Source organism: Rhopalosiphum padi, chromosome 1 (genome assembly GCF_020882245.1).
Source record: "Rhopalosiphum padi isolate XX-2018 chromosome 1, ASM2088224v1, whole genome shotgun sequence".
Classification (NCBI taxonomy): domain Eukaryota; kingdom Metazoa; phylum Arthropoda; class Insecta; order Hemiptera; family Aphididae; genus Rhopalosiphum; species Rhopalosiphum padi.
In genome coordinates, this window is record NC_083597.1 from 56,116,210 (window position 1) to 56,137,301 (window position 21,092).

The window sequence follows — 21,092 nt, forward strand, 5'->3', positions numbered from 1 at the left end:
AATAATAAATTATTTTTAATACATAAATCTAAATAAATTTACATTTAAATTTTACTTACGTCAAGAGTTTGTTCAGTTAGTGATGTGTTTGACAAGCCATCAGCTTCATTACTTAAGCATAATTCAAGTGTATTAAGAAGAATTGGTATGGATCCTAGCATAGGTTCGGTTAATATTTCTTGATTATGTTTTACTTTAACACAAAGTCCAAGTAATTTAAGAAGTACTTGGAGAAGTGGACGTGATCTTGACAGGTCTTTAATTGTAGATAAACGATACATTAGAACTCTCAGACCACGACATTCTGCCATTACATTTGCCATTTTATAAACTTCTTCGTTATTGACTTCTTGATCAGATTTGGCATCTAACGTTTCAATGAATTCTTCAGTAGCATCTCCTAATAATCCTCTCATGCGATAAACAATATGCATGGCAGCTTCATTGTCCCCACCTTCTGGCAACCAAATCTTTTTGTATACCTAGTTTTAACAAATATATAAATATTCAATGATAATATAATACTTTCAATATAAATTCATACTATAGTTCATTATAAACACAATGATTCACCTCTTTAACAGGTAGATCCAAGCTGATAATCTTATTGTTAACCAAAAGTTCCATGCCATTATCATCTTCCAGAAGAGCAACCAGTTCACAATCTTGACAGATTTTGTTTTTGACATCTCTCATCAGAGGTCCGAGACCAGATTCATTACAACTATATGGATTACCTAACATACGGCCCTATAAAACAATAAATACATTTTTTTTATTAATTTAATTTGTTGGATATTTAACAACAAATTATTGTTAGATAAATTTATTACAAAGGTAATTATGAACTACCTTTAACAATATATTAGTATTATAGGACAAGAACCTGGCTAGAAATTTCATTATGGGTGGGGGAGGGGGGCAACCTAATCAAGTCATGTTTAGTGAGTAGAACATTTGTCTCATTCTTTTACCAATTTAAATAATTTTTTTAATTTAATATATTTGTAAGCTATGAACACAGAGGGGCAATTACCCCCCTGGATACACCCTTATTACAGGTTTATAAACATGAACCAACAAGACTTAATTCAAATTATATTGTTATTAAATTATTCTAATTAGTGCCAGCCTGTGATATTATGGTGCCCCAGGCAAATTTTTAAAAGGTATCCTTAAAAATATAGCTTGTATAAAATTTTTATTGTTTTACACAATTTATTATTGTAGATGAATGTATTATTATTACACATGGTTATTATTTAAAAAAATTTTTTAATTATACAAAAAAGTCAAAAGTTTTTACAATTTTTTTTAGCACCTTCAAATGCGCTTCCGGCTCCCCGGGTGACCACCTGGTTCACCCGTGTTTTGGGCTGCCACTAATTATAATGTATACACAATTAAGCCATAAATGTTATTAACACTTACTTGCAAAAAGTCTTCTTGTTGTGGATCTTTATCTAGATTCATATAAAATTCCCCAACATCATTTTCTTCTGGATAAATGATTGAACATAATCTTTCAAATACAAAAACTGGAGTACGAACATCTTGTATATCACACTTTTCTACAGTTTCTACACAAATTGCCATAAATGCTTTTGATTCTGTTTCTGTTCCACACGTCATTTCTTCAAGAAGATCCAAAAGTTGAGATTGTGTTTCATCAATTAGACGTGTTCTTTGAACAACTAAACGGCGGAGAGAAAGGTATCCATTTAAAATAGCACCTACAAGTCTTCCTTTGTATTGTTGTTTAATGCTCTCAACTTCCAAAAATGATGCCAACAATCCAGTTAAACTTTTCAAGACAAATCCTTGGGCTAAATCTGAAGTCAATGTAGTTTCTTCTAAATAATGCAAATGTTTTATTTCTTTTGTAATTATGTCAGATATCATAATAAGTACTCCTCGTAATGCTAAGTACTGTTTCCAAGGAGTTTGTTGAATGAGATTTTGATATAAGCCTAAAAATTCAGCACAGTTTTCTCCTGCGTTTCCTAGTTCTGTTAAAAACCCTGTCAGAAGATCTAAAATCTACAAATATTACAGATATTAATTAAGAGTTAAAATATCTAACAGTTGAATAGGAAAATGTACCTCTTTTTTCCTTTCTGGTACTTGAGCAATACCCTCAAATATAGCACAGGCAACTTGTCTTAACAAACGTGTACTCGAACAGAATAAGAAATGCTTTAGCCAAGAAGACTCTGTTAGATGGAATGGCTTTGCAATATCTCTTAAAGAATATAGTCTCCATTTCTTAAAATATTTAGAAGCTAAATAATATTGTCTGATTTCATTCTAAAAATACAAGAAAAATATATTTAACCATAAAGCATTATTATGATAATATAATGCGTTTCTTAATAAATACAATTTCATTCGATTCATTTTTTACTTATGCACATTTTTTAATAAACAGTAAGTAAATATAATATGATATGATAATAATATGCAATTAATAATTTATTAAATTTTAGTAACACAGAAAAGTCATCTATAATAAAATATAAATATAATATAATATAAATTAAATAAATTCACTATCAATTGATCAAAAAAGATATATACTAATCTGAAATACTTACATTTATGATCAACTAAATTTCCACTGACCAATTTAGTTTTTGATTAACTTAAATACAAATAGATTAAAATACTATAGTAGAAACTAGATTAACTGTCATCGTTGGGACCGAGACTATGACGGTTTACAATAAACGTGTATATTTTACAACAAGTGTATTATAATAACAAACTTAGGGTAAAATAAATGACACCCAGCAGTATGTAATATGTAATAAATAAACTATAAAAAAAACACTAGTCCTTGTACACAGGCTATTTGGCATTAACTGACTAAATTAAATTAAAAGTGGTTACATTTGTTCCTTCACGTCACGTTTATCGCATATATTATGTTGGATATTCCAAACTATGTATTTTTATATGCTCTAACGCTTTATAGTCACCGTGTACTCATACCATAAGTTAATCGCGATCGTTGCTTTAACCTTTTTTTTCTTTGATAATAACAGATAATAGAGAGTGACAGTTAATCAAGTTTCTACTCTACCTTTATTTAGATTAAAAAAAAAATTAATGAAATCTGTTTAAGAATTTAGATAGTTATGATTAATTTTGATTTTTAAAATAATTTACTACCCTTTGTAAAAAAAATCAATTTATATTCTAAATGTTACCTTTGATTTTGGCTTATTTTTAACTGGAGTATCTGATGGTATTTTCTTTTGAAGTCGTTGACGCCATGCATTAAACATATGCTCAGGACTTTGTTTAGCCCATTTTCTAAAATCAACCATTAAATTATCGGACATTTGAACAGTTGACAAGACATCTGTAGATTTATCCTAGATAAACAAATAAAATAAAAAGTGTAGTATAACATGGTTATGTTGAAATATACAAATAGATATGTATTCACTTGTATTATTATTAATATTTTTTGGTCTAATACTCCATAAGATACACCGTGAAATAGGCTTATACATTTCAATACATATTGAAGAAATATTATAAAAAAACCTAGAATAGCTAGCAGGAAGGCATCTTAGATATATATAAATTATGAGAACACGACACACATTGCTTGATTATCAGGAATTTGACCAAAGTTAGGAGAGGACATATAGGAGTCTGAGATTAGATCTTATTCAGACATGACATTTCAGTTAGAATGAGCACCTTTGTACCAGTCTGTACCAGAATTAATATTTTTTGATAAACTTAATCTAACCTTGTTGAATGTATTTTAAATACAATTGATTTAATTTACTATGTTTAAGAGATCTTAAAAATAATAATAAAATTTACCTTGTTTGTTTTAGATGACGAAGTTGGTGGTTTAATAATATTACGCATCATTTTTAAACATGGTAGTGTTATATAAGTGACAATTGCTGAAGACTGGAATTCTTTACATGTCATAAAGAATAGCTGCATTACACATTTGGCTTTTTGTTCCCAACATGAATCTTCTTTATACAACATTGTTGCCAGTAAAGATATCTCAGGTCTTACAGCAAACGCTAGATCAGCATTTGCAATTGGTCCTCGAATTGTAAGTGATATTCTTTGACTCAATAATCCACATAAATCTTCAGTAGCTTTTTGATTGTCTTGTATTAAAATACAAAGAAGATTTCTTACTTCTTCCTGAGTCTAAAATTAAATGTAAATATAAAATTAAGCATCTATAAAATTAATAAATTTTAAGTATTACTTGAACTGATCCTCTTCTGATATTATTTTCCACTAGTTCCTGAATAAGTCCTTGTTGCAATAGTATTTTACGCAATGTCATGTTTGTAGCAAGAGCACGTAACATAACAAAACAATGTTCTAGAGCTGCTGTTATACACCCATAACAACTTGTATTTGGTAATGAACATGCTGATGGTGTATTTTGGGAAATAGATACTGAAGAATCAGATACTGAAAGAGAGCTAATACTGCCATTAAAACGAATGGTAGATTTAACTTGTCCCAATTGTTTTTGATCATATGCTATTAACTCTTTACGGCTTGCTAAAACTTTCTAAAATAATTTATAACAGATATTATCCAATAAAATACTTAGAGTTAAATAGATTTCCAAAATAAAATATAATTACTTGAACAATACGACTGAGATCTTCAAAAGTATTACGGCATTCAGAACCATACTTTTGTGCCAGCAATTGAATAGATCTATTTACTTGATGTACAGGCCCAGAAGAAATATTATTGTTCATAGCCCCATTAACAACAGCAGCAAATCCTGAGACAGGAACAACATTTGGACTTTGGCTTTCTTCAGCATTTGTATTATTAGATTTTTCCAAACGATTTTCCATAACTTTTACTAACATATTCTAAAAAATAAAATTGAATAACAATAAATATTTTGATTATTTAGTTATGAGTTTTCTTATACATTTTAATTGAACATAATATTATTTTTTTATTTTTTTTTTTACCTCTAATACAGGTTTTGACGATACAAGTTGTTTGTATAACCTATCAGCTTTTTCCAAGTTTGTATTGATGGAACTTATAGTTTTATTCCTATCATGGTCATCTTCAATGGGATCAACAGCACAACAAGGCTTGGCAGTTAAAACATAATCGAATTTAGCATATTTACAAAAACCACAAGAATGACAAAGAAAAGGATCTTTTTCATCATAATTTATTGCACTAAAAAAAAAAAAAATTATACTTAACACTATATTTAATTATAGATATAGCAATGCACTTACCGGCATTTATGACATTGGAAAACATTCTCGCCACAATTAGAGCAAACACCGGGATTTGAAGGTACTGTTGCACTACACCTAGGACACTGTAAAGTCTCTGAAGAAGCATGCAAGTTCTCATAAAAGCTAGAATACTCTATTAATAAATTCCACGCAACTATTGGTACGGCAAATTCGACTTTCACTTCAGTTTGTCCAGATGTTAGTGTGATTTCTTTTGCTTTATGCCACATAGCTGGTTTGTTTTTAAGTTCTACCACTGCTTGTACATAACGGTTATTATAAAATATATTCATTGTACGTACCATTTTAGTACGTTTTAAATCAGTTATTCGCAATACTATTTTATTAATAGTATGACTTCCCATGAGCTTAACAATTTGAGTAGTAGTAGTGAATTTTGAATCAACCTTTATTGAAGTCAACTTGATATTGGTGAAGGGAATTTCAGGATTATTACAAACCATACAAGGTTCACTTTCTAAATAAAAGCCTTCTAAATCAACATATTGTGATACTTGGGTATACAAATTAGCATTAGGGTGGCATGCTAGCTTATAGTTTTGTGTTCTTAGTAATTCAATTGCTTGTTCAACATATTTAGTTGATGTAGCTGCCTTTTGATTGTACTTAAAACTGAAATATCCTAATAAATCTACAAATTGAGATGCTTTTCTTCCATATGTGGGCAACTGTGGCCAAAGGGCCCATAACAACTCAAGTAATTTTTCTTGATCATCATGTTCTGAATTTCTATAAATTGACAATACTAGGGCATGAGCTTGCCAACGAATATGTGTAGAATTTGTTTCAAGTAAGAATGTTTTGACAAATCGTGTTAAAATATCTTTATTTAACCGTTTATTCATTTCTTTAACTAGTATCATGCATTGTGCTTCTTCAAGCATAGCATTTTCAATATCTTCTGCTACCTTAGACACTTTAGATTTAGATTCTTTTCCAGAAGGAGTTCCCGACTGGTTTTTAGCTCCACAAATAGCATATTGAAGCAAATGAAGAATTGTAGATGATACACCCTCATCCAAAAAACAGGCGGCACGCATTAAATATAATAATACTGTGTTATCTTTACGACAATATAATTGCCAATTCAACATACGACTTGATGCAATGTCTACACAAACTTTTACATCTTCCACTAATTCAACCAGTTTATCATATGTCAAGTTAAGAGATAGTGGTGTATTCTGATCACCAATGTCACATGTGACTTGGAAATTCTAAAAATAAATATGCACGTTTAGGAAATAACAATTCAAAATAGTCATAAATTTAAACAAGTTTAATAATAATATACCTTCATACTAGTTGATAAGGCATGCATATCTCTAATCTGCCGATATTTATCTTTGTTTCCACAAACAAATAATAGTAACTTTCTAACTTGACGTTTGATAAATGGATTAATTGTTTTTAAGCTCATGAATTCACATAATACAGTCAACCATTCCTAATTCATAAATCAAAATTAATTAACATTAAATCTAGAATTAAAGAAATACAATTTTTAACATCTAAATAATTACTAAAATAAAACATACTGGTTCAAACGACAACTGCGACCAACTTTTCTGTATTTGATATGGTAAACGTAACAGCATTTCTGTCAAAATTATAGGGTAATTATGGAAAATATCTTTGGTTTGACTAACCGAGTAGGGTTTCAAAAAAAATGGACTCATATCTGGAACACGTGATGGACCACTTGGTTCCAACAAAACACTAACCACATTGGCACTATTATCATCATTATCGCTAAAACTATAATATTATCATTAAATAAAATATAATATTTCTCATAAATAATTTATCAAATACTATTTAATGTTTTATTACCTAGCCCAATATTCCTGTAAAGCTTTTAATGCTTTTAAGCAACATGTTATAAATTGTGCATGTTTTAACATAGATGCAGCTGTTTGAGATATGTAAGTTGTATGATCAGATGATGATTTAGAGCTAGATTTAGGCCTTGCTAATAAAACACCTAAAATATACAAGAATTAATAAAATGTTTTAAAAAAAATTAATTTTAGACTTACCAATAAAGCGCATAATAATTATGACTATTTCTCGTTGTGAATTTCTTATGTGTAAATTAGAATCATCTAATGTTTCTCGGCGAATATATGTTATAAACATTTGCATAAGTTCAGTAAAATATTCCTTATCTCCTTCATTATTCAAGTCCATATCTGCCACAATTGAAGAAACAACCTTAAAAAAAATTAAATATTAATACATACTATTATTATAAATACAATTGTATTTAATTTCACAATTATTAATTATTAATTAATATACACCCAATTAGAATAAATTGGCCACTTTTTTTATTTTATTAATAAAATAAATTTATTATTCAACTATTAATATTAACTAGGGAAAAAAGAAATAAAAAGAAATGGTAGTCTATCAATAATAATACTGTTAAACAGCATTTTATGTTTTGCATTAACCTAAACAGATTACCAAAATACAAAACCATATTTTTTAAATATATGTTTTTTATTGTAAAATGTTTGAATTTTCAAATAAAAAGAAAGTAAGTTATTAATATGATATATTACGTTTAAAAAAATTCAAAACGATGAAATGTTTCATAAGGAAATAAATTAGACATTTAATAAAAAAAAAAAACAACTAAATATTAATAGTTACTAAAAAAGTTAAATTGTATAGAAGATAAAGCTAGATTAACGGTTAAAATAACTCAAAATATTATAGTTGTTTTCACTTTTAATATAACATAATTAATTTTTTTTTTTATCAATATTATTTTTAAATATTAATATTATACCACTATATCTTACTTGGAAAAATGGTATAGCTCTTGTGCCTCCAATGTTATGAAGATTTGGTATGTGATTAATAAATTTTTCCAACAAAGACAATCTTAAAGTGTGTAAATGATTATTTATTTCTAAATCTTGGTCAAAAATTATTTCTTCATCAATTTCACCTCGTTCATTTTGACTCTACAAAAAATTAAATACAATTAATAAATATATATAATTATATTAATATATTAATATTATTTAAAGCGTTATAATTCCCGGTTTTCTAAAAATGAAACATAATACTTACATTATCTGTGGGTGATGTCCTTAAATTACTACTTCCTGGAACAGCATTTGTATCTTCATCATCAGAACCAGCTGCCGACGCAGTAGTATCACTTAAATGACCTTGTTGCATAGACTGTGTTTCAGAACTCTGACCATTATCATTATTTTGAGAAGAATTTTCTTGAATGTTCTAGGAAAACAATTTTATTTTAATACTGATTTAGAATTATAATTTTAATATTCATATACTTGTAACGTAGCAGGTGCATTTAATCCTTGTAATTCTACAAAACCTTGTTGCAAACCTTGCCTAATATTTTGTAGCTCTGCATTATTATCTATTCCGTCATTATCCTACAGAAAAGAATAATATAAATAAGCTATATGATATAAATTAAGCACATTTTATATTATTACTTGTAGACTAAGTGCAATAGCTAATTCTACCATTGCATCATCATCTGCGTCAGGTGGAATAATAAGACCAGGAAACTGAACATTCCCAATTAAAACTTCCATATTTTGACGATCATGTTCTTGAGGTTCAACTATTGCAATTTTTTCAAGTCAAATGTTTTAGTTATTTTAAAATCTAAGATATGAATATTATTATTTATATTTAATAAATATATATTACCTCTTGGATCCAATAAAATTATTGGTTCATCAACTTCATATTGCATATTTTCTTCGGGAGATTCTTGAAGAACTTGTTCTTCATTTTCAGGCCCTTTGCTAGATATTTCTTTTACTAAATCAAAAAAAAATATCATGTAATAAATTTAAAAAAATATATTTAGTTGATTACCTTCCACTGGCTCCTTGTAAGAATGATCTCCCCGAACCAAATTTTGATTATTCTTTCCAAATACTTGAGGTTTTAAGGCTCTTGAAAGCGCCAATTTAGCAGTATAACTGACAGCTACATCTTCACATAGTAAGAAATCTAAGTAGTACTTAGATATAGTATTAATTTGAGAATCTTGAAAACCAGAGCACTCAAAAAATAATAAAGAATGCAAAATTTCAATAAGTGCATAAACAACAGCTTCAGTATGTTTCAAACCTATATGAATTGAAATACATAAATTAGTTATAATTTTTAAAGGATATCATTAATTAATAATTACATACCAGGTACATATATTGTGCAATATGATGGATTTTTAGGTCTATTATAGTATAGTATCCAAAATACAGAAATAAGCTTTTGAATAAGGGGTTGACACCACTGTGGTGATTGTTCATTGTTATAATCCAATCCTGAAAATAAATAAATGATTAGTTCATATATCTTAAATTTTGAATGAGATATTTAGCGAATATATTTATACTAAACGGTTCTATAACTTTTTATCCTACAAAAACATCTTTTCATTCAATAAAGAGTGACATTAGAGACAAGAAAAAAACATTATTTTTATTTTTAAATACCTTCATGAGTATATTCAAAGTTGGATAAATGCTGTGGTCTGGAAACTGTTATACCTCGAGTTATTAGTACAAGTCTATAATAAGCTTCGGCATCCATATTTTTAGGATCATCACGTTCAAAATTGTGTAAAGTTTGTAGTATATAATTTAACATAGATTGATCCTATTTACAATTATTAATATAGTATTATGACAATTATTTTTTAATAAATTATATTTTTACTTTAAATGTATGGTATTCTGGTTGTAAAACAGCTACTAATGATTTAGAATGAAGTTGAATACATGCTTGTGTACTGTGATTGAGTAATTGTAATGCTATGTTTACTGCTTTAGTTTTATTGGTTGAATATTGTTCATTTTCATCATTCAATGCATAACTCGATACAATAAAACTATTTTCTAATATTGTCAATAATCCTATGATAAACCTAAAAACATTATTATAATATAATATTTATAAATAATTATTTATTCTAACTACTAAGATTGTAAATAAAATTTAAAATAGCTACATTTTTAAAACCATCAATTAAATACTTAATATAAAACTGAAAAATCTAAACTGAATAATAATAAAATAAAATATTTTACTTGTCTAAATGATTGACAGCAAATCCAGTTAAAGGCAACTCTTTTTCTTGGGGATTAAATTGATTTGAAGTAACTACAGTACTAGTCGATGTTGAACCATAAATTGTACCATTACTAATCTCATCTACTTCATCGGGCCATCCAAATGATTCTTTAGTTTTTCCATATCTATATAACAAAAAATGAAAATATAATATTCATTACATAAAATATATTATAAATTATTAGTTGTTTATAACTAAAAAATAATAAAATGTTATATACTAACAATTTTATAGAATCGATCATAGTAACACCTTCAGGATCTCGGGATGGGCCAAACACAATTATTAATTTTTTATCACTTTGAAGACTTTCTTCTCTGGTTAATGGAAAATCAAACCATCGACTTCGGTTAATTGGTAACAAATGTAAAGTGCGTCCTAGCACTTCTATATAGCCAGGAGCACGTCCTATGTCTTGACCTCCCACATTAATTCTAATTCCAGCCATTACCGTTGTAGCATCATTATTAGTAATTTCAATGCTAAATCGTGGTTTTGTAGACACAACATACATACCTAATATTATAAAATATTAAGTTTAATAAATATAATTATAGACGGTAGTAATGTTTAATTTATCATTATTTATTATTTATAATTATAACCCTTACCATTACTGTTCAATCTGTGTTTTATTTGTTGAGGGTTATAAATTTGCAACAGATCATTACCACCAAATTCAATTTCATTCATAGCTACACAATATTCAAAGAAGTCAATTGGAAATGAAGAGGTATTTCCTATAAATAATAATTTGTATACATTTTACATAACAAAAAGTATTTATTGTACTTCAACTTTTAGTGAATCATTCATACCTGTAGACTTTCCAGATTTATTAATTTTCTTTTTCTTTAACTTACAAGATGTTATGTGACATGAAGGCTGTATAGATGGTGATAACCAAAAATCTGAAATAATCAAAATAATCAAAATATAGCTTAATTTAAAAACAAAAATATTAACTAATATTTACTAGAGATGGTTATTTTAATAGTTAAATTATTTTATGAGCATAAATTATAATTTAAAATATATATAATACATACATTTTATAATGAGATTATAACATATTCACCTGTTTGCTCTTTAGCAGCTAAAAACATACGTAAACTACCATCTTCACATAAAATTATTAATGTTGTTCTATAATCTCCATTAGACAATGGGTGACGTACAGCAACCATATCTGTAATCTTAGTTTTGGTTTGGGCCAATTTAATTTCTTGAAGACTAATGACTTTTGGTGTTATCATAAATACAACTGGAGTATTACCTTAATAAAAATAAAATTTACATTTTAAGTTAAAATGTTTATAACATTCTTAAGTTTTCCTTTTAGATGTATTATAAATTATAACTAACATTATTTTATCTATTTATGATTTAGTAAGAGCTATTAATGGCATGTTTTTCATACATAGTGAAGAAATTGACAATTGAATATTGTCATAATCTTTCATATATTTTATAGAAAAATACTATTATAGTAACATTTAACACATACTTTATACATGTCAACAATGTTTAACTTACTAGATTGCAGTATTGCGCATACTAAACCAGGATGTCCAGGAACTTCAGACCATTGCCACATAGGTTGTGTAGGAGCAGAAGTACTTGTCTGATTAATATTATTTTTATTTTTAGCACTAGGACTTGATGTTTGTGAATTTATTGCAAAAACTGGATGTAATGTAATTACACCGCCTTGATATCTCTCTTCATCCAGAGGTGCTATAAATGTGCGCCCAGGAGTAACATAACTAAACATCAACAGTGACAATGTATGCGAATAATATACTGATACACCACCTCCACAAACTTGACCATTTACATCCTAAGAGATAATATGAAGAAAGTAAAAAAAAATTGTATACAAATAAATATATTCATACATAATACATATTATTCATGAAGAGTATAAGACTACAATATATATACTTACACTTATGTCTGGATGAACAATATCAATAGTATTGGTCACATAGAATGGACCATGGATAGCTGAACTACTTGCGTCCATATCTTGTGTATATATATAACCTCCAGATGATATTAATATCATAGTTGACTTCTCCTATAACCGACAAAAATGACATCATTAATATTTTACACAAAATAAAAAAACATTAATTACAAAAGTTTTTTTGTTTTACATAGTTCTTACTATCAAGCATATATTATTATTTTACCTCTGTACACATAAATGTCACATCTCGTATTTTGCCAGTAGGCACAAGGAAATAATATTGAGGACTTAAAACATCCTTTGACAAATCATAAATTTTAACAAACTCAGCAGACACAAGTGCTAAACTAGTTTGTGATCCAGGGAGCCAAATTGAACGAATAATAAAATTTCCTACTTCTAAAGTTGGATGAAGGACAATGTGCTCATTAATTGTTCCACTTGTATTAAATGTTAAGATATGACAGTCCTAAAAAAAAATTGAATAAAAACCAATACTATAATAACTAATGTCAATGTTTTTTATTGTATAATATTTAATACCTTTAATCCACACACAGAAAGAAAGTCTTCATTTACAGAATTTGCAGTAACTGATAATACAGTAAATGGAATAGAAACAGAGGATAGACGTGTTAAAGTTAATTTACGTTTGGATATATCAGACTGTTTTAGCAATGAGCTCATTTGCAATACTGCTATTTTTCCTTTGTCGTGAGATACAGCAACTAAAAAAAAAAAACATTAATATACATTGAGATAAAATCTATTCCATAATTCAACTTTAAAACTATAATAATAATTACCTAAATGTTGTCTTTTACCATGAAGAGACGATAAACAACACATTGCAACACGGCGTATCATATGGGCAGAAAGAAGCTGACGAATAGTTTGACCTTGATCTCCACTAAAATTCATTTTAACATTCTCAAAAGCACCTTCTTGAGACCCCATTGTAGGTAGCTATAGATTAATGTTTTAATAATATGTATCATAAAGTTTATAAAAATAATTTATTTGAAAAAAAATTAATTACCATAAGACTATCAGATACTTCAATAGTTTTTTCTAATTCTTGTAAGTCATTTAATGTATCAACAGCTCTTGTATTACAACCAATTGCTGAATTTTTTTCACCAGATTTTATAACCACATTTATTAGCTGTAGACAAAGGTCTAATGTTGGTTCAATTATCTGAGAATGATCCAATATTGTTGGCATTAATACATTCTTATAAGAGACTAAAAACCATGAAATTAAAACAAATTAGTATAACAAAACTAAATTAGTAAATAAAAGAAATAATATTAAAATATAATTACTAGGAAGTGAATTTAACACAACAGATTCATAATCTAAACTTCTGGTGCTCATATTTCTTGGATCTTGATTATGGTTAGGAGCGGATGTATTATAACTATCTATTCGATCTTGGTCTGCTACTGAATTTCCGCCTTCAATTGAAGCTACTTTATCTCGCGAATTATTTGCATCAAGTATTGAGTTAGGATTTCTTTTAACTAATGCCTATTGAAACAGAAATGTATCTTAATAAGACTAAATATAATTTAAAAGAAATAGTTTTGAGATTTTAAAATAAATTATACAATGAATAATTAATTACTTAATCATAAAAAATATTATTAAATAAGAAAGAAAATAACATAACACAAAATTAATTAAGTATGATAATAATACTTTAAAATGTGTTACCTGACAAAAATTGTTTTCTTTTGCCCCACAGTCACAGAAAAAGTTTCCAAACTTAGCATACGTAACATCATGGCCTCTATGGCAAACCTTAGCACATATACTACAAACTCCAACACCTTCTATCATTTTACATGTGTGGCAATGATACCAATGTTGATTCATAAATTCTTTTTGAGTAACCGTAAATGTACATAGTCTATAGTAAAGGCTATCCTCATCCTGAACAACCACAAAAATTAATTTATTAAATAATTATTTTTAAATTTTAACCAACTATTATGTTATTCTGAATTATTAATACTTACAGAATCTTCGTTTAAAGTTTCACCATCGCCATCATTACTAGGTAAAAATCCATCAAACTCCATACCATCATAATAGAATAAAGACATTGAATCTAATGATGGAGCTGCAGAGTTTTCTACATCATTATGGTGCATAGCAGCTATTATATCTGATACATAATTCATCAAACAACTAGATGCAATTACAACAGCTGGATATGATTGTTTGGGTTCAGTTATCTCTATATTTGCCATGTTAGATTTCAGCCAATTTTTAATAGAATCGAGCAACTTCACACTAGCTTTAAATAACTTAACATGACCAGAAGGACCACCATAATCTGCTAAACGCACCATTTGAGCAAACATTTTTGAAAACCCATCTCCATTTTCGAAAGCTAATGTGTAAGTCACAATTGGTATTAATGTTTCCAAATAACATAGTGAAGCCTTAGTTTTTAATTCATCATTTCTGTGAAAAAAAATGATTATATATTTATTAACATACTTATATTTAAAAATAAATTATAATTATTTGTCTATTCTTTATAAAATAATATATTCATAGATTAACACACTTCTACAGCATTGTACAAATTAAATATTATTAATTTTAACCACAAGGGGAGACTGGTAAGACATGTTACTTACTAGCTTCCTCCCACAATGTATTTTTTTATTTTGTGAAGGAAGAAGTTTCATGAAATTTCAGAATAGGTCTTAAATATTCCTGAGAATTCCTTTTTATTGTGGGGAGGGAGCTGGCAAACAAGATGTTTGTTATCGTAAAACATTAGAAAAAAAAAATTTTATAGTGATTACTTAAATGTATATACAGTAGATAACATTAAATTTAAAAAAAAAAATATTTAAAAATAATAAATTGTATTATTTAACAACATTAATTACTTACGTATCTAATCCAACAATATAATCAATCATATTCTTGATCAAATCAAAATTGTCATCAGGATCAATCGAAGCTGATATATTGTTGATAACATCTTTTAATGAATTAGTATGTTTATCACTCAAAAAATCACTTAATTCTCGGGATAAAGTACTAGTAGCATCAATTAAATCTTTATCTTTATTCCAACCAACAATAATTCTTTGTAACCAAAGATCCAATCTATTTTTTGGGTCAGTTGATAGTTCAATAATTGTACGACACATTATTTTAATATCCTGATTATTACTTATTTTAACTATAAAATTAAAACAAATATATAAAAATTAGTGATGGGTCAAACCGAACCAAACTAAACTAAACATACTTTGTAATTTAAACTCAGAAATAAAGTAAATCAAACCGAACTATTTACCATTTAAATTACTTATATTTTTATTTTAAATCAGAATTTTATTTTATTTTTTTAAATTTTCTACTTCAATATTTTATAAAAGTTATTGTAAATTTATTAAAAACTTAAAAAATATAAATGTTGTTGGTACTTTATATTTTTTAAATGTTTATCATAAATAATAGTATTGAATGTTAAATAATAAATATTGTTCATTAATAATTATCATTTATTATATATTTTTAAATGTATTAAATTTTACACAATGAAAATAAAATATTCAGTTTAAATCTTTTTGTAAAAAAAAAAAAAATGCTGAATTCGAATTTTAGTTTGATAACAAATTTTAAGTTTGGTTAAAATAAAGTAATATATAAAGCTTTTAAGCAATACTTTGACAATGTTCAGTTTAATACCAAAAAATCGGGTACTTATCAGGTACCCATCATTAACAAAAATTATAAAAAAATTATACATTTCTATGTGACTTACGATTTGAGAATAACCGGTTGGTTAATCTAACAAGTGTTTTAATAAACACTCCAGATGAAATGAACTTCTTCATTGAAATACCTTCTTTAACCGTTTTTTCACAAAATGTCCGTAGAACAGCATATCGGACAGAAGAAAAATCAAATATTAATTGTTCAATCCAAAAAAGGCTATGTATCAAAACTTTTTCAGTTAAATAATCTCTAAAGAAAAATTAGGTACAAATTAATACAATTAAAAATTTAAACTTCTAAAAATAAATAAATAACTTCTCATACGTGTTGGTAGTATCATCACGTTTATATTGAATTGCTAATTTTCTTATATTATTAGTTATAAGTATTGATATCATAGTAGCAGGGTCTTGATCTCCTGGATTTTTTAATTTATCCCATGTACGAATAATATGATCCAAAAGATATTCTGATGAACAATCAATTGTCATAGAACTTAAAAGATTTGCATAATCAGATCGTAATTTGAAATCTGTACATAATCTAAAATTTTTTTTTTTTTTAATTAATTAATAAATAAAATCAAAATATAGTATTATTATAACAAATTAGTATAATTAAATTATATTATATTGCTAATCTAACAATTAAATTTTTTTAAATCAACAAAAGAAAACTTACTGTATATTTTCTGTGATGAATACAACAAGTGTATTAAGTAATCGTTTTAATGATGGTGTGTTCATATATACTGACTGACTAGAGACAAAAGATGAATGATGTTTAATAATATTTAGAATTAAATTTTCAGGTGAACTATCCAAACTTGGGTTCTGTAAAATTAAAATAAACAATTATACATAAAATATATTGCTATAGATTTCTATAATACATCAAATTCTCTATATGAGGGTGAACATATAAACTCTAAAGATTTTCAAGTAGTTTATTTTAGAGACAAATTTATAACATGTAAATTCAACTGGTATATTTTTTTACCTACAAAAAATCATGTTAACTCCACCTGTACTAAATTAATTAATGAAAGTACTACCAATTGTATTGTTATTTTAACCCAAACTTATTAAATAAATAACATATATTTTATCATGCAGTTATTGTTTGTAAATTATATTAAGCAATACGCTTTTAAAAAAAAATAAAACTCATATTATTATATAAATAGTTAATTAATATATAAAAATACAAACCTTCACCACAGGACCAACAGGTACTGAATTCCATTTTGTTAAAATTGATAAAATCCATGATGGAATTGATTCAAACAATAAAGTTGGTAAATTGTAAGTGATTGGAGAAAAATCTAAAGGTGAATTGTTATTTGCCATTGACAAAACTATTTTCAAGTTTGTTAAATCCCCTACTGAAAATCTCTGAGTTTGATTCAAATTAGAAATTTGATGGAGTAGATTATTTCTATAAAGTAACAAAAACAAACATGTATTAAATTGTAACAAATTAAAAATTTTTATATGTAGTTTGATATGCAATTTTAATTTATTTATTTTAATGTTTTGATTAATACATACTTAATATTTTTAAATGTTAACATAGCTAATTCAATACAATACGGCAATAGTGTTTGAATAAATTCTGAATTAGCAACTCTAAAAATTTAAAATATGTCATGTAGAAAATGTAATTTAAATCATATTAGATTGTTAAATATTATTACTTGGGACATTCTTCAGGTGTTTTTCCTGGTCTAGTTTGTAAATACACTTTTGAAAGAACAGCATCAAACAGTATCACATCCAATAACATTGGAAAGCAATTTTTTTTTGAAACATCTTTATTTTTAAAAAAAAAATAGTGATATTAATCAATACAATTTTGGCACATTTCAGATTATAAATGGTTTTAATTTTCTAGATAATGCTAGCTAAAAAAATTAATACCTGTTTGACGAAGTTGTTGAATAAAATGGGTCTTCGCTATTTGATATTCATATTTGACTAATGATGCTGTAGTAGCTACATTTGACAATAATTCTCTAGAACTCAATGAATCTGTATCTTTATTATTTTCATTGCTTTCCAAAACACAAATCTGCTTATTTACTCCTTCCTAAAATTAAGTTATTTTAAGAGAATTAAATTAAAAAGTATAAAATAAATATTAACGATCATAGGTGCTTGGTATACCTACTATACTTTTTTAATAATTATCTATAATTAATTATATTTTGAAATTTTTACCTTCAAAAAATGATAATAAACTTTAGAACCAGTTCTAGGGCCCCAAATTAAGAAATATAGCAAATTTGATGTATCATATCCATTAGATTTATCACTAATCATATCTTGTAATTTTTGAATAGGAACAGGCAATGATAATAATAGCCTAATATAAACATAACCAAAAATTAATAATTTATTAGATAGTTTTCAAAAATGATGTATACATACTTCCATGCAAGGGTAAAACAATATTCAATGCTACACAGGGTTAACGGATTTGAATATTGAACAGTTTTATTTTCAATTCCATTGTCATCTACACATGACTCTTTATATAGATTTAATGATGTAGTAATATCCAAGAGGGCTTGTATTAATTGAGGATAGCTTAATTTTTCAGGATGGTTAAGTATAAAATTAAGAGCCTGAAAACGAGAAATAGTATATTTAATTCTTAAATTAAAGTAGCTATATCACTAATGTTTTAATATTATACATATATATATTGTATATATGTACTTACCAATCCATCCAGTTTAGGAGCATCATTCACAGCTTGTTTCTCATCTAATAGTTTATAAAAACAAGGAACTACAGCTGCCAAGTTTCCAACACTATCAGACCTTCTACGTAAGTTTTCTTCTATAGAGTTATATAGCATATAAGTATTTTCATCTGTTGTTAGTACTTCATCACCGTCTACTTTTATTTCACTTTTAATGCGCATCAAATTCCATTCAACCTAATATTATATAAAATATACTAAATACTTCCATTTTTAACTTAAATAATTTATAATACCTGTGATAGCAAATATTCAGGTACATCATACAATCTTCGAACTAAATAGTCAAATAAAAGGAGTAATCTACTTAAAGCTAAAATATGATTGTTATAAACTGGATTTAAAACACAATTAGCACCTATAATAGTATTACAAATAGCTAATAGAATTCCTTTTTTATGGGTTAATGACATTAAGTTGAACAAAAATATTAATAGTTGTGTATGTTCCACATTTAAATCTGAAATAAAATCAATACTTATTAGTTTTTACTTAATTGTTTTTATTTAAAAAAAACTAACAAAATTACCTTCAAAATCATCATTACTACTGTGAGGACGATTAATTAAGCTGCTCAATGCATTAATCATATTTTGCCATATGAACATAGATAATTCATCTCTTTCTGTTATTGGTTTTTTTAATAAAACCTTAGATAAATATAATTTATACAATATAAATACAATTTAAAACTTTATGTAATAGGTATTAGTTGTATAAATTATTTACTTGAGCTAAAATTGATAAAGTTCTAGGATAAATCTGCAATGGCCATTTACTGTCTAAAGCATCTTGAGGTATTTTTATCCCCAATAACTCAAGAAATTCATCTTGTTGTTTTCCTGATAAGAAATCTCTAGCTATCAAATTATGAATAAATATTCCAATAGATGAAGATACATTTTGGTGAGAGTCAACAATGCAAGCTAGAACAAATTCATCAATTTTGAAAAATATTTTACATTTAATTAACACTAAAATCATATTCGCTTCAAAATTAAGCTACTATAAAACTATTACTTACATAAATCATTATTAAGAGGTGCCCAGTCTACTTCTCCAATCAATTTAGCTAATACAATTATGTTATCAGTTTCAATGGTTTTAGACATATAAGTGAAAATGTAGTTACATTCAGCATTTAAAAAATGTATGTCTAATATATTGAATATTCTTATTATCAGCGCTAAATACTATATATACAAAAACAAAAATGTAAAATATAATGAATATTATTACTTTTACAATTATATTTTTATAATATAAAATTATATTTTACCCCCTCTGGATCATCATTTTCAGGAACAACACTATAATTTGATTGATTTAAAACACTTTTATCTAAATCCATATAATCTGATGTTTGTGTTTTAGAACACGCATTTTCAATTTGTTGATCACCCAAGGTAAGTACTTCTTCAAACCAAGCACCAAATAAAGACTCATTGTCTTCATCTATGGACATAATAATTAAATTTAAAAATATGACTCAGTAATCTGACACAGTGGTATAGTGAAAGGAATGACATTTCAAGTTTTTTAAGGTGGACAAATCAGGTAAACAATTGATAACTTATATTAATAATAGTGGAAATACCAACATAAAACACCAAAATATTAAAATATGTTTTTACTTCATTTGAATAAACCTTAATATAATTAAAAATGCATGTATTGTTATACTAAAAACCACGGTAAATGGAGTATTTTTCAATTTTTGTTAAACTGAATGGTAAAAAAATCTAATATGCCACTAATTTAAGTATTAAACACATTCAAATTTAATTTCATTCATTAGGCGTTTCTAATATAGATCAATTTTTATATATAATAAATTACCTCCATCTTGAGGTGCTCCACTTTCAGGTGTTCCAGGCAACATATCTATTGATTCTAAGCTTGTAGTACGAATTCCATTTACCTTATTTTTATTTTTATTTAACACAAGACACATTACCTATTTTAAGTATTTAAAAATCAATTAATAATCATAAAAATACAAAAATTATAAGTAAGACCCATTATGAATTATATGTGTCTTAAAATAATAATTTCATAAACTTAAATATAATATAATTTAAAATAACTTAAAAATAAAATTTATTTATGTAATTAAATATTTTCATTAAGATATAGATCTATAAACGATTAATATAATGAAAAAACTATCAACTA

General features: G+C 26.4%; 1 protein-coding gene across 3 annotated transcripts in view; it reads right to left on the reverse strand.

Annotated features, from left to right (window-relative positions):
- LOC132923170 (E3 ubiquitin-protein ligase UBR4) overlaps positions 1-21,092 on the reverse strand; it is a 31,356-nt gene that overhangs the window by 4,096 nt on the left and 6,168 nt on the right. For all 3 annotated transcript variants that reach the window (XM_060987019.1, XM_060987031.1, XM_060987027.1), the window contains exons 11-64: positions 20,757-20,874; positions 20,197-20,372; positions 19,942-20,110; positions 19,647-19,843; positions 19,447-19,567; positions 19,154-19,377; positions 18,876-19,094; positions 18,581-18,777; positions 18,371-18,515; positions 18,071-18,239; positions 17,848-17,962; positions 17,702-17,779; positions 17,363-17,588; positions 16,833-16,984; positions 16,476-16,694; positions 16,198-16,400; positions 15,315-15,609; positions 14,423-14,873; positions 14,118-14,336; positions 13,727-13,931; positions 13,440-13,645; positions 13,207-13,366; positions 12,944-13,128; positions 12,624-12,869; positions 12,377-12,508; positions 11,965-12,268; positions 11,507-11,704; positions 11,247-11,339; positions 11,040-11,168; positions 10,653-10,944; positions 10,385-10,552; positions 10,014-10,221; positions 9,791-9,953; positions 9,491-9,619; positions 9,165-9,422; positions 8,994-9,107; positions 8,774-8,904; positions 8,606-8,710; positions 8,376-8,546; positions 8,102-8,266; positions 7,331-7,505; positions 7,125-7,275; positions 6,830-7,049; positions 6,586-6,738; positions 5,268-6,508; positions 4,986-5,205; positions 4,641-4,880; positions 4,250-4,564; positions 3,841-4,188; positions 3,210-3,377; positions 2,104-2,307; positions 1,432-2,040; positions 574-750; positions 60-482 (exon numbers count right to left, since the gene is read on the reverse strand). In XM_060987019.1, coding sequence (XP_060843002.1) covers positions 60-482; positions 574-750; positions 1,432-2,040; positions 2,104-2,307; positions 3,210-3,377; positions 3,841-4,188; positions 4,250-4,564; positions 4,641-4,880; positions 4,986-5,205; positions 5,268-6,508; positions 6,586-6,738; positions 6,830-7,049; positions 7,125-7,275; positions 7,331-7,505; positions 8,102-8,266; positions 8,376-8,546; positions 8,606-8,710; positions 8,774-8,904; positions 8,994-9,107; positions 9,165-9,422; positions 9,491-9,619; positions 9,791-9,953; positions 10,014-10,221; positions 10,385-10,552; positions 10,653-10,944; positions 11,040-11,168; positions 11,247-11,339; positions 11,507-11,704; positions 11,965-12,268; positions 12,377-12,508; positions 12,624-12,869; positions 12,944-13,128; positions 13,207-13,366; positions 13,440-13,645; positions 13,727-13,931; positions 14,118-14,336; positions 14,423-14,873; positions 15,315-15,609; positions 16,198-16,400; positions 16,476-16,694; positions 16,833-16,984; positions 17,363-17,588; positions 17,702-17,779; positions 17,848-17,962; positions 18,071-18,239; positions 18,371-18,515; positions 18,581-18,777; positions 18,876-19,094; positions 19,154-19,377; positions 19,447-19,567; positions 19,647-19,843; positions 19,942-20,110; positions 20,197-20,372; positions 20,757-20,874 — 12,099 coding nt within the window. The remainder of the gene's footprint in view (positions 1-59; positions 483-573; positions 751-1,431; positions 2,041-2,103; positions 2,308-3,209; positions 3,378-3,840; positions 4,189-4,249; positions 4,565-4,640; positions 4,881-4,985; positions 5,206-5,267; positions 6,509-6,585; positions 6,739-6,829; positions 7,050-7,124; positions 7,276-7,330; positions 7,506-8,101; positions 8,267-8,375; positions 8,547-8,605; positions 8,711-8,773; positions 8,905-8,993; positions 9,108-9,164; positions 9,423-9,490; positions 9,620-9,790; positions 9,954-10,013; positions 10,222-10,384; positions 10,553-10,652; positions 10,945-11,039; positions 11,169-11,246; positions 11,340-11,506; positions 11,705-11,964; positions 12,269-12,376; positions 12,509-12,623; positions 12,870-12,943; positions 13,129-13,206; positions 13,367-13,439; positions 13,646-13,726; positions 13,932-14,117; positions 14,337-14,422; positions 14,874-15,314; positions 15,610-16,197; positions 16,401-16,475; positions 16,695-16,832; positions 16,985-17,362; positions 17,589-17,701; positions 17,780-17,847; positions 17,963-18,070; positions 18,240-18,370; positions 18,516-18,580; positions 18,778-18,875; positions 19,095-19,153; positions 19,378-19,446; positions 19,568-19,646; positions 19,844-19,941; positions 20,111-20,196; positions 20,373-20,756; positions 20,875-21,092) is intronic.